The 14,361-nt window shown below is 44.5% G+C and overlaps 1 protein-coding gene across 2 annotated transcripts in view; it reads right to left on the reverse strand.

Annotated features, from left to right (window-relative positions):
• Positions 1-14,361, reverse strand: part of kremen1 (kringle containing transmembrane protein 1) — an 88,345-nt gene that overhangs the window by 16,791 nt on the left and 57,193 nt on the right. For both annotated transcript variants that reach the window (XM_036598323.1, XM_036598322.1), the window contains exons 4-6: positions 4,596-4,720; positions 2,417-2,564; positions 813-922 (exon numbers count right to left, since the gene is read on the reverse strand). In XM_036598323.1, coding sequence (XP_036454216.1) covers positions 813-922; positions 2,417-2,564; positions 4,596-4,720 — 383 coding nt within the window. The remainder of the gene's footprint in view (positions 1-812; positions 923-2,416; positions 2,565-4,595; positions 4,721-14,361) is intronic.

Here is a 14,361-nt window from a genome sequence, read left to right on the forward strand (position 1 = left end):
TGTTATACACTAACTGGCCACTTTATTAGAAACACCCACCTTGTGCTTCCGCTAACTGGCCACTTTATAAGAAACTCCCCCTTGCGCTTCCATTAATTGGCCACTTTATTAGAAACACTCCCTTTGTGCTTCCATTAACTGGCCACTTTATTAGAAACACCAACCTTGTTGCAGGAATACCACTGCAAATACATAGCAACACCCTAGCAACCACCCAGAATACCAGAGGAACATCCTAGCAACCATCCTATAACCACCTAGCAAAACTCTAGCAACCACTGTGCAACACCACCTGGGATACCATGACAACACCCTAGTAACTGCCTAACAACCGTCCTAGTTTTTCAGGACCATGAACTTAATGATCTATCTGTCCATCAAGGCATCTGGTCGGAGACTTCATGCTAATATGAAATGGATGCAGAGCTCCAAACTCATCTGAACAGGTCAGACAGAGAGAAGCTTCACATTATTTTATTCTCAATGATTTTAATCAGAGGCTGCTGTTTCTACTGACGCGTGTTTTTATCTAAGTGTTTAAACAGCATTAAATTAGCATTAGCCAGCTTTATAATTTCTTACTGAATGAAGTACTAAAAGAACTATTTATCTTTGTCTTTTTTTGCTGCAGGTGTGTATGTGCTGTAGAGAGTACTGAGTAATCAGTAAAGTAATCCCATTACAGTCTGAGTGAAGTAATCAGTCATTTGTAATGGATTACTTTGTTAGAGTAAAAACCCAACACTGCAGAGAACCACAGCAGAAATATCTGATGGAAAAGGTTCTGAAGATGAATGAACATGCAGAAGTACCTGGATGGTCCAGTAGCAGACCCGTCCAGCCGCATACTTGTCTGGAAAGTCCGGTGAGTAGATGACGGCCGACTGAGACGTGTAGTTTCCACCACAGGCTCCCACTTTGGCTGAAAACACAGACACACTACAGTAAGACACACAGTGAGAAATCAGGCTGAATGATTCAGACTGAGTATCAGTATCGTGATTATACTGCGACATACTTGTGATTGATTGTGATAATTCTCACACTTTTTAAACACTACTGAGTCAGTAACTGTGACCTGCACTGTTTTCACTAGATTAGTGAATATACAGTACTTCACCTTCATCATTTACATTGTGATTTATCTCGTTCTTGTTCTTCTTTGTTTTTTCTGCTGAATTTTTGTCCAACTGTCTAACTCCTCACACAGTTTTCCAGATATACACACGGTTCCAACTCCAGAATATTCCCTCTGATAAGGAATGCTGTTCTTACAGACAGCTTTTTGATTGGTTTCTGCATAGCAACGTTTTTTGAATGAGTGGTAAAAGATTGTGGGCAAAACTTTGCACACACATCACCATGGCACAAGCACACTCGCAACACTAATGGCGCAATACTACTGCCATCACCAAGCAAATCCAAGCCATCACCTGGGACACCACTGCAACCACCTTGCAACACCCTAGCAACCACCTGGGATACCAGAGAAACATCCAAGCAACCATCTAATAACCACCTAGGAACACTCTAGCAACCACCTGGACCACAGCAACCTCCTGGGATATCACTGTAACCACCATGCAACACCATAGGAACCTCATGGGATACCATGACAACACCCTAGCAACCACCTAACAACCACTTAGCAAAGCCAAAGCAATCACCGAGCCACCTATATCACCATGACACATGTACACAAGCAACACCCTATTAATCAAATGGGATACCACAGCAAACTGGAATACTATTGAAACCACTTGCAACCGTAGCAACCACCTGGGATACAACACTCTAGTAACTACCTAACAACCACCTAGCAAAGCCCAAGCCATTACACAGGATTCCCCTGCAACCACCTAGCAACACCCTAGCAACCACCCCGGATTCCAGAGCTACCACCTGGGAGACCGTAACAACATGCTAGTAACCACCCAACAACCACCTAGCAAAGCCCAATTAATCACTTGGGATACCACAGCAACCACTTAGCAACACCCTAACAACCACCTGAGACATCAGAGCAATAACCAAGCAAACATCTAATAACCACCTAGCAATCGCCTGGAATACCATAGCAACCACCCCACAACACCATAGTAACACTAGTGACTGTGACTCAGACTGTGACTCAGACTGTGACTCAGTTTGTCCATGAATATTTTTATAGATATTTTTATAAATGACCGATATTTTATAGATAACAGTGTCAGAAACCACATAATCAAGTCTATTAGAGATCCTGAACAGCCCCACTACGCTACCTTTCACTACTCGTTAGTTACATCAGCCTCGCAGCTTGAATAAACTGTAGACGCTGAAATTCTTAGTCTTAGTTAATCAACTACATTTACAGTAAAGGAGGAAAACTGTAAATATGACAAGCTATCGCTTCAAAGGAGGTAATTACACTCACTGTCGAAGACGATGACGTGTCCGTCTCCGCCGCAGGGCTGCTGCTGGTCCCCAAAACACACATGGCTACACTCCAAACTGGGGAGATGGAGATGGTAGTCAAGGTCGTTGCCACAGAAACAGGCATAGCCCGACTCCATCCCGGCGAGCTGTCAGAGAGAAAAGGCAAATGAGGGAACGTCAGGAAGCACATCAGACTAGAATGAGCTGCTTTGTGCAACGAAAGAAAAAGAAAAAGCAAAAAAAGCATCTGCAGAAATGAGTCGGAGGCCGTTATCTGTGCCTTATCAGACAAAAGGAAACGAGAGCAAACGATTAAACGTGTCTGCAGTGTTTAGAGCTGAACGTCTGATGAGTCACTCTCTTCACCCGCCAGCGTCATTAAGCTCAACAGCGGAATCAAGTCAGGACACGAATCACAGCGAGTCAAGTGAAGGATAGGCGACTCAGAGCGCGCTCGGGCCTTTCCCTCCAATTACAGCACATACGCCTCGCTCTCCTGATTCAGCGCTCCGACGTTCACCGACATCCACCACTGTACGGTCATCCCAAAGAGGAATTCCACCCAGTTTTACAGATTTCTGCATAACTAAGTGATTAATATGTAAACAGAGTCGTTCAGGGCGGTTCAGAGTGGTTTGGTGTGAAACGCTCAGTTCCAGAGACACTTACCGAGTCAGAGCTGTTCACAGTGGTGGTGATAGGAACCAGACGTCCACCTCTAAAAGCTCCCTCACAGAAAGTTCCTACATGAAATGGTTATGAATTCACTGCCTGATGACTGAGACACTGTTTTATGATCGTTTAGAGAACTTGAACTCCATTCATGGTGGAGGGATACATGCAGGGCGCTGTGAGGCAAAATAGTCCCCAAAGAAAACTTTTTCAGATTTTCCACTATTTTCCATCATCAACATTCCATATAAACTCAGAAGACTCGTGTAGGTTCACTGGTGGTTCTGGATAGTAAATAAAATGTCTATATCTGTGTTGTAGTCATGGCGACCCCTGGTTCCTATCACCACCACTGTAAAGACACCTGAACCATTTCACACCAAACCACTCTGAATCACTCTGATTACATCTCACACACTGAGTTATGGAGGAATTTTAAAAAATTTGGTGGAATTCCCACTTAACACGTTCTTATATCTCTTTAATGATGTTTAATGTTGTATGAGTACAGAAGTAGAGATGTGGGAAATACGGACGGGCACATTAATATTCCCTCAGCTCACGACTTCAATGCTTCATATTTTATAACTTACAGCATTCGAGTCTGATACTGATTTTACTGGGCTAAACACACTGTACATCGTGTATATATATGTTTAATTTTTATTTAGTCTTATTTTATGTCATCATTTGAGTCCTGAGACTAAAAATGTATAAATATATATATATAATATATATATATATATATATATATATATCTAAATTTTTTATTTTTTTTTTTTTTTTTTTACCACCTGGGATACCATAGCAACGCCCCTGCAACACCTTAGCAACCACCTTGGGTACCATAACAATGGCCTAGCAACACCTTAGCAACCATCTGGGATACCATAGCAATGGCCTAGCAACATCTTAGCAACCACCTAGGATGCCATAGCAACGGCTTAGGAAAACCTTAGCAACCACCTGGGATACCACAGCAATGGCTTAGCAACACCTCAGCAACAACCTTGGGTACTATAACAATGGCCTAGCAACACCTTAGCAACCACCTGGGATACCGCAGCAATGGCTTAGCAACACCTTAGCAAACATTTAATTTACTATAAAAGATGAAAGCAGTGGTCAGAGCGTTGGTGAGATCTAGAACGGTTAAAGAACGTTCTTTCTCAATGTATTTTCACACTAATAATGTAGCCAAGCATAGACTAACATATTTAATTGTTTTTTGCATATAACAGGTTTATTTACCTTTTAATCCTGAACTCCACTATAACGCAGACTGTCTCGGTCCCCACACTGCTGCGCTGAACCGTCTGTTTAAACAGTAACAACGCTGTTTGTAGCACTAACTAGAGGTGCTGTTTAGTACAGAGCACAGCCGCACCCACCCTGTCAACACCTGGCAACCCTCGGTTTTTTGGTTAATTATATGTGACTTGAAATGAAGGAGAGACTTTATCCAGGCCTTCCTAGGACTACATTACCCACGGTGCACTGCTCACCTTGTATCTCTGGTTGCGGCAGAAGCTGATGCAGTTCTGGATGGTGAGAGTCTGTGAGGTCTGATAGCTCTCGGCCAGCGGTGGGGGGTGACCATTGTCCTTAAAACATCCCAGAATACCCGGCACTGAGAGAGACACACAGAGAGAGACACAAAGAGAGACAGTTAATGTTTTCTTATCATCGTACAGAGGCTGATAAAGGACTGTCACTTTATTAGCGGTTGAAAAAGCTTTGAAGCAATAGTTTAGCATCAAATCAAATCCCCCCAGTTTAGCTCCGCCCATTCAGCCTGCAGATCTTTAGCCCCACCCATTCAGCCTACAGATGTTTAGCCCCGCCCTTTCAGTCTACAGCAGTTTAGCCCCACCCATTCAGCCTACAGCAGTTTAGCCCCGCCCGTTCAGCTACAGTAGTTTAGCCCCACCCATTCAGCCTACAGCAGTTTCAGGCTGGACTGCTTTTGGAATGAGGTGCAATATAGGGCAGCCAATCAGAACAGAGCTCATTTATATATATCAGTATATATGTATACAGTAACAGAAACAGCCTGTTTAACTGTGAGGGATAGAGAGAGGCTGAAAAACAATCATGTAGAAATGAATTATGACTTTTAACATAAATGTTATGTTAAAGTAGATCAGAAAACATAAAATACAGTAAAATGTTGAAAACGGGCTCTTTAACATTCATCCCTCACTACTGTACACAGAGTGTGTGTAAGAGAAGTGTTCTACTTTACTCACACACACAGTGCAGGTTAAAGGACAGTGAGAGTGTAAATCAGTGTGTGTGTGTGTGAGTGAGTGTGTGTGTGTGTGTGTGTGTGTGTGTGTGTGTGTGAGTGTGTGAGTGTGTGTGTGTGTGTGTGTGTGTGATGTATGCAGTGAGACTCAGTGCAGACGAGGACGCCGCTGTCGTGTCTCTACACGCTCGTCTGCGCTGCTGCCCGAATGAAGCAGACAGATCCGGCGGTCAGCCCTGAGGGTCAGCTAAATCTTTAATCACAGCACGGGACATGCCTCTGGGCACACACACACACACACACACACTCACTCACACACACACACACACACACACACACACACACTCACACACACACGGAGTAGTATGAGATTACATATATAAACAGTTATATGTATATATGTATAAATGGCCGTCAAGTGATTAAAAATATGATTAATTGCTTTATTCTGTGTTGTTATTTACGATTCATTGAATTTCTTATTTGTTCCATTTCCATTTAAAAAGCAACAATAATAATAATGACAAATAATAACACTGTTTTGCGAAGTTACTCATGATTAATCTCACTGTTTTGGTTAGTTGATTAAAATTAATCACTACTAATCACATTATTAATATTGATTACTTGCGTTTTGTTTAGTTAGTCACACTGTCTAGTTCAGTTAATCAAGATTAACTGCATTTTTCTTATTTGTTCATAAAAATGTAATACTTGAGAAATATTAATATGTTATTATAAACCGGCCGTACGTCTCCACTACAATTAAAAACGTAAAGTTTGTTTTGAGTTTCTACCATTTATGAACAATTCAGCCGAAAGCTGAGTGAGTGTTATTGTTCCTCCCCACCTCCAACACAGGAGGGGCTACCGGTAACGGACAGAGACGTGACGCTGGGGGTCTAATTAATACGTTATTATATTAATAATTAATAAAGAGATTTTAACTTTTTTAATAATTTGAGTAAAGCAAAGACAAAGGCTTGTTTTATAGAGGAGTTTCAGTTAAGCATATATTTTCATTACAGCACAGCAACGGACTACACACTTAAAAATGATGGTTCTTCAAGGGTTCTTCAGTAAAGAAAATGTTTCTACATAGAACCACAAACGCTCAAAGAAGATTATATGACTAAATGGTTCTTTGCATCGTAAAAGTGTTCTTCAGATTGACGGAGAACTGTGTAGTAGATGGTTCTATGTAGCACCAAAGGGTTCTGCTATTGTAACAAGCCTGACATTGTAACAATAGGAGAACTCTTTTTGGTACTATAATGAAGCATTTTCAAAAAGGTTCTGTATAAAACCATCTACAGCACGTTCTCCATCAATCTAAAGAACACTTTCGCAAAGGGTTCTTCAAGTGTTTATGATTCTATATAGAACCATTTTCTTTACTAAAGGACCCTTTAAGAACCATCAGTTTTAAGAGTGTAGCAACACCTTAGCGACCACCTGGGACACCACAGCAACGACTCAGTCAGGCCGACTTAAAGCTTCTCTGTGTAATTTCCTCTTCTATTTAACACACTGACCACACACAAACACTGACCACACTAAACCAAACATTCAGTTCATTACAGGAGCTGAATGCAGTGGTCAGAGCGCTGTGGGGCCTAAAGGATTCACAGATACAAGATGTCTGACCCCTACAGCTCCCCCATCATCACTCTCCTCCCTCCATCATCACTCTCCTCCCTCCATCATCGCCCCATCATCACTCTCCTCCCTCCATCATGCCCCCCAATCACTCCTCCCTCCATCATCCCCCATCATCACTCTCCTCCCTCCATCATCGCCCCCATCATCACTCTCCTCCCTCCATCATCGCCCCCCATCATCACTCTCCTCCCTCCATCATCACCCCCATCATCACTCTCCTCCCTCCAACATCACCCCATCATCACTCTCCCCCTCCATCATCACCCCCATCACTCCCTCCTCCCATCGCCCCATCATCACTCTCCCCCCATCATCACTCATCACTCTCCTCCCTCATCACCCCATCATCACTCTCCTCCCTCCATCATCACCCCATCATCACTCTCCTCCCTCCATCATCGCCCCCCATCATCACTCTCCTCCCTCCATCATCGCCCCCATCATCACTCTCCTCCCTCCATCATCGCCTCCATCATCACTCTCCTCCCTCCATCATCACCCCCATCATCACTCTCCTCCCTCCATCATCACCCCATCATCACTCTCCCCCTCCATCATCACCCCATCATCACTCTCCTCTCCACTCCATCATCACCTCCATCATCATCACTCTCCTCCCTCCATCATCGCCCCCATCATCACTCTCCTCCCTCCATCATCGCCCCCATCATCACTCTCCTCCCTCCTCATCACTCTCCTCCTCATCACCCCTCATCCTCCCCCTCCATCATCACCCCATCATCACTCTCCCCTCCATCATCACCCCATCATCACTCTCCCCCTCCATCATCACCCCATCATCACTCTCATCCCTCCATCATCACCCCATCATCACTCTCCTTTCTTCATCATCACTCTCCTCTCTCCATCATCACCCCATCATCACTCTCCTCCCTCCATTATCACCCCCATCATCACTCTCCTCCCCCCATGATCACCCCATCATCACTCTCCTCCCTCCATCATCACTCTCCTCCCTTCATCACCCCCATCATCACTCTCCTCCCTCCATCATCACCCCCATCATCACTCTCCTCCCTCCATCATCACTCTCCTTCCTCCATCATCACTCTCCTCCCTCTATCATCACCCCATCATCACTCTCCTCCCTCCATCATCACCCTCCCCCCATGATCACCCCATCATCACTGTCCTCCCTCAGTCATCACTCTCCTCCCTCCATCATCACCCCATCATCACTCTCCTCCCTCCATCATCACCCCCATCATCACTCTCCTCCCTCCATCATCACTCCATCACTGTCCACCACAGGATAAAGAGACAGTTTAGTTAAGCAGGTTAAAGAGATAGTTTAGCTTAGCAGGTTTGTGGAGGTACGAGGCTAATGTAGCTACACCTAACAGGAGTTTATACCCCACCAATCAGCATTTAGTCCACCTTTATAAATAAACAGTGTCTGAAACATAATCAAGACTGTTAGAGGTACTGAACACCTCCACACTGCTTTAGACGCTAGTGATGATGCTAATTGGTGGGTATAAGCTTCCATTACTTATTAGCTACATTAGCCTCATAGCTCTAGAAGCAAACTTGGTGAGGAGCCTGTAGTTCATCCTGTGTTTGGAGTCTGAAGGTTCTTTAGTATTTAAAGCTGGAATGGGAGTTTAGCCTCTGAAAAATCAATAAATCAGGACAAAAGTGTTGAAAAAATAGACATTTTCATAATTTTGCAGTCACACATTCAGCGTATCTAGGACATGTTCCATTTTCACCAGAAGGGGGCGACCAAGTCTTACAGGCTTTTCACACAGTTTTACAGACAGAAATAAAAGAAAATGTCCTTTTGAAAACATCAGCTTAGCACTGCAGCCTTAGACGTCATTTAAGGTGGAACGGAAAGTCTGAAGACGTTCACCAACACATCTGATAACTTGGGCATGCAGTTAGCATCATGCTAACTGGGGAAGTATAAGTTTCCCTAATTTGTTAGCTACATTAGCCTCGAAGCAAACTTCAGACTTCAGACACGTCTCAGCGGATCATCTACATCTGGGGTAAGTGCTGGGGTAAACTATCGCTTTAACCACAGGCTTATCCATCTCCCTGAGGCACTAAGTGAACTCAGAGAGGGACTGGGGGGGTGAGAGAGAGAGAGAATAAGAGACAGGGAAGGAGAGAGAGAGAGAGAGAGAGAGAGAGAGAGAGAGAGAGAGAGAGAGAGACAGGGAGAGAGAGAGAATGAAAGATGTGTCTCTCTCCACCACTTCAATAGCAGGACTGTAAAGCGCTGCGATTAGCACTGCAGGGCTGAGTGGAGATTAAAGGCTGTGATGTTTCTGCTCCTGACAGAGACAGAGCGATCAGCTCCACACCGTCAATTTCCCAACCCTCAACCCCTCATCATGCGCAGGGTTCCAGACCCCGGCACCCAGGGGCTCCCAGTGACCGCACCCCCCTAGACAAACCAGGGCTGTCTGATTCAATCAGCAGGACAGCAAATACAGCACCACATCACAGAGCCCTCCGGGTCCGTCTGTTAGTCAGGACCGCTCGGTGGTTATGCTGACCCGCTTCAGGACCGGCTTAGGTCAGCATTTCACATCAAAACAGCCTGGACCAATCAGGGCTGAGCTTCCAACCAATGAGGGCTGAGCTTCCAACCAATGCGGGCTGAGCTTCTGACCAATCAGGGTTCACATTCTGACCAATAAAGGCTGAGCTTCTGACCAACTAGGGCAGAGCTTCTCACCAAACAGGGCTGAGCTTCTGACCAACTAGGGCAGAGCTTCTCACCAAACAGGGCTGAGCTTCTGACCAATCAGGGTTCACATTCTGACCAATAAAGGCTGAGCTTCTGACCAGTCACGGCTGAGCTTCTGACCAAACAGGGCTGAGCGTCTGACCAATCAGGGTTCACATTCTGACCAATCAGGGCTGAGCTTCTAACCAAACAGGGCTGAGCTTCTGACCAGTCAGGGCTGAGCTTCTGACCAATCAGTGTTCACATTCTGACCAACCATGGTCATCATCCTGGTTCAGGTGGACCCCTGAGCTCCTCTTTAGCTCAAATATTTTGGTGAACTGCTTTAAATCATGAATTAATCAGCTGAACTGAAGCGTAAATAAAGCCTAAATGAAGAGCTGCGTGGTTCCTGCAGCTGTTTGACCTGACAGTCTGTTTGTTTCTCAGCTCTGTGTCTCCACTGTGACAGTGCAGGTGAAGGAAACTCCTGGCGTGTTTAACGTCTGAAGCTCCTCTGTCGGTTCGGTTTAGTGTTGGCGCTGCTCACCGTCACTCGTCCTCTATTTTCAGCTGAGTTTGGAAAGCGAGCGGATTAAACAGCTGTGAAGCACATCTGCAGAGCGAGAGCTCTGAGTCAACAGTAAAACACAGCAGTTCAAAGCGAGCATGCAGGAATCTGCGCTGCTGCTTGTTTACGAGCTGCTCGGCTGGCGCTGCGGAAACAGAAGGTGTGATAATGCACGTCATGTGAGAACGAACACAATCATAAACGCATCAAAACTGGAGAAACAAATACACTTTAATATTTATTCCACATTAGAGCCAAACTTCTCGCTCAATAGCGTACAGCACCACGGGCAGATCTGGTTCTGGTGATGAGCAGTTAAATCATCTTATTCTACAGAGATCAATCACACTCGTTAATGAAACACGAAACCAGATCAGAAAAAAACAAACTAAATAAAAACTGATCTGTTTCCTCAGCATTAAATTCATGTGTGATGAATGTGTGTGTGGTGGGTGTGGTGGGTGTCTGTGTGTGTGGGTGGTATGTGGTGTGTGTGTGTGTGTGTGTGTGTGTGTGTGTTAATGTGATTTATAAATGTCAGTGTGTTATTACTATATATTACTAATGTGTTTGGGGTTTAATGTTTTGGCAGAAGATCACAGAGACAGTCAGTCCTTTACAAACATCTGCTTAATCTAACAATAAACATTCTCTAATATAAACACTCTGAACCTGCACACACACACACACACATCACGCACACACACACACACACACACACACACACCACACACACACACACACACATCATGCACACACACATACACACACACACACACACCACGCACACACCCACACACACACACACACACACCACACACACATCACGCACACACACACACACACACACACACACACACACACACAGACACACAGTATTACATATAGATACTTACATATATCAAATGCACATAGGAAATATTATCATTACATGTCACAAGGCTTTGTTCCCACATGTACATGTAACATGTATGTAATGTATCGCTGCTGCAACAAACTTTCATGTCTCCATTTTTGTCATTTTTCAGTTTTTGGCATAGTTTGGAATGTTCTTTACACTGTGTGTAAATTTCATGATGAATGGACCAAAACAAACAGCCCAGAATTACCTGACTAACATCAGAAGTAAATTCTGTTTCTCCTCCTTTAAAGTTCCCGTTTTAGAGGTTGGAGTTTTCGCTCCGACAGTAGTGACGTGTGTGACGTCAGGTCCTGAGATGGTACTAAAACCAGCCGTGCGTGTGTTCCGGCCGTGCGGAGCCGCGAGCGTGCCGTGTTAGCGACCGAGGCCGTGTTACGACATGATGCAATTGGCAGAGATCAATGCCCCCTCTGCGGCCTCCGGGGTCCCGTAATTAAAGGCGCAGAGGCAGTCGAAACCAAAGCGAATAATTAGAGGGGCGTTCAGAGCTCAAACGAGGGGAGCGCAGCGGCGCAGACGGAGAGGAGCGCAGGAAGTCCCTCTGGACCTGTCGGGCTCTGAGTTACTGCTGCCTGGACGCAGAGAGGAGGAGAAAAGGATGAAAAGAGCATCTCTCTTTCATCTGCTGCGGCTTCACAAAGCCAGCCCGTCCGCCGCGGCCCGCCGGGCATGGGGGTGCCCCGAAAATATTTTCAGTTTCATTGTTTGAGATCAAACAATAAAGCGTCTGGCTTTTCTTTTTACAACAGCACATGTTGAACGATGCTGTCATTATGAGGAGCTTAAGAGAGAACAGCGTTCCGAGCCAAGCGTATCAGCTTTCCTGCTTCCTCTGAGCTCTTAGACCTGCTGCAGGTGTTACACCACTGACTCAGCGCTGCTGCTATGGCTACTCTAACATGCTCCTCTCTACAGTTTGGTCTGAAAGCACATTAACGCATCTGCTAGAGACTAACTGTAGAATTAAACAGTTAGGATGTAAACAGAGCGGTTCAGAGTGCTTCAGAGTGGTTTGGTGAGAAACGCTCTGTTCTAGATAAACTTAGTCAGAACTGTTCACAGTGGTGGTGATAGGAACCAGACGTCCACCTCTAAAAGCTCCCTCACAGAAAGTTCCTACATGAAATGGTTATGAATTCACTGCCTGATGACTGAGACACTGTTTTATGATAGTTTAGAGAAGATTTTGGCCTTAAACAGTTTTTAAAATCCACTCATCCATTACAAACACCAGCATTACAGTATGTGCTTGGTTGAAATTAGCTCGTCCTTCGCTGGAGACAGTCGGGGGGTTGTGGAAAAAAGTTTGTTTGTGAATAAGTGAAAAAGTGTTTGCTTGAGAATGTTGGTGTTTGGTTGGAGAATGATGGTGTTTGGTTGGAGAATGTTGGTGTTTGGTTGGAGGATGATGGTGTTTGGTTGGAGAATGATGGTGTTTGGTTGGAGAATGTTGGTGTTTGGTTGGAGAATGTTGGTGTTTGGTTGGAGGATGGTGTTTGGTTGGAGAATGCTGGTGTTTGGTTGGAGGATGGTGTTTGGTTGGAGAATGATGGTGTTTGGTTGGAGAATGATGATGTTTGGTTGGAGAATGTTGGTGTTTGGTAAGAGAATGATGGTGTTTGGTTGGAGAATGTTGGTGTTTGGTTGGAGGATGGTGTTTGGTTGGAGAATGATGGTGTTTGGTTGGAGAATGATGATGTTTGGTTGGAGAATGATGGTGTTTGGTAAGAGAATGATGGTGTTTGGTTGGAGAATGTTGGTGTTTGGTTGGAGGATGGTGTTTGGTTGGAGAATGCTGGTGTTTGGTTGGAGAATGTTGGTGTTTGGTTGGAGAATGATGGTGTTTGGTTGGAGGATGGTGTTTGGTTGGAGAATGATGGTGTTTGGTTGGAGAATGATGGTGTTTGGTTGGAGGATGGTGTTTGGTTGGAGAATGATGGTGTTTGGTTGGAGAATGATGGTGTTTGGTTGGAGAATGTTGGTGTTTGGTTGGAGAATGATGGTGTTTGGTTGGAGAATGTTGGTGTTTGGTTGGAGGATGGTGTTTGGTTGGAGAATGATGGTGTTTGGTTGGAGAATGATGATGTTTGGTTGGAGAATGTTGGTGTTTGGTAAGAGAATGATGGTGTTTGGTTGGAGAATGTTAGTGTTTGGTTGGAGGATGGTGTTTGGTTGGAGAATGATGGTGTTTGGTTGGAGAATGATGATGTTTGGTTGGAGAATGATGGTGTTTGGTAAGAGAATGATGTGTTTGGTAAGAGAATGATGGTGTTTGGTAAGAGAATGATGGTGTTTGGTTGGAGAATGTTGGTGTTTGGTTGGAGAATGATGGTGTTTGGTGGAGAATGATGGTGTTTGGTTGGAGAATGATGGTGTTTCATAAGAAAATGATGGTGTTTGGTAAGAGAATGACGGTGTTTGGTTGGAGAATGTTGGTGTTTGGTTGGAGAATGATGGTGTTTGGTTGGAGAATGTTGGTGTTTGGTTGGAGAATGATGGTGTTTGGTAAGAGAATGATGGTGTTTGGATGGAGAATGTTGGTGTTTGGTTGGAGAATGATGGTGTTTGGTAAGAGAATGATGGTGTTTGGTTGGAGAATGATGGTGTTTGGTGGTGAATGATGGTGTTTGGTGAAGAATGTTGGTGTTTGGTGGAGAATGTTGGTGTTTGGTTGGAGAATGATGGTGTTTGGTAAGAGAATGATGGTGTTTGGTTGGAGAATGTTGGTGTTTGGTGGAGAATGATGGTGTTTAGTTGGAGAATGTTGGTGTTTGGTTGGAGAATGATGGTGTTTGGTGGAGAATGTTGGTGTTAGGTTGGAGATTGATGGTGTTTGGTGGAGAATGTTGGTGTTTGGTTGGAGAATGCTGTCGTTTGGTGGAGAATGCTGTCGTTTGGTGGAGAATGTTGGTGTTTGATTCGAGAATGATGGTGTTTGGTTGGAGAATGATGGTGTTTGGTTGGAGAATGTTGGTGTTTGGTTGAAGAATGATAGTGTTTGGTAGAGAATGATGGTGTTTGGTTGGAAAATGATGGTGTTTGGTTGGAGAATGTTGGTGTTTGGTTGGAGAATGATGGTGTTTGGTTAGAGAATGGTGGTGTTTGGTGGAGAATGTTGGTGTTTAGTGGAGAATGTTGGTGTTTGGTTGGAAAATGATGGTATTTGT

This window comes from Colossoma macropomum, unplaced genomic scaffold (assembly GCF_904425465.1).
Source record: "Colossoma macropomum unplaced genomic scaffold, Colossoma_macropomum, whole genome shotgun sequence".
Classification (NCBI taxonomy): Eukaryota; Metazoa; Chordata; class Actinopteri; order Characiformes; family Serrasalmidae; genus Colossoma; species Colossoma macropomum.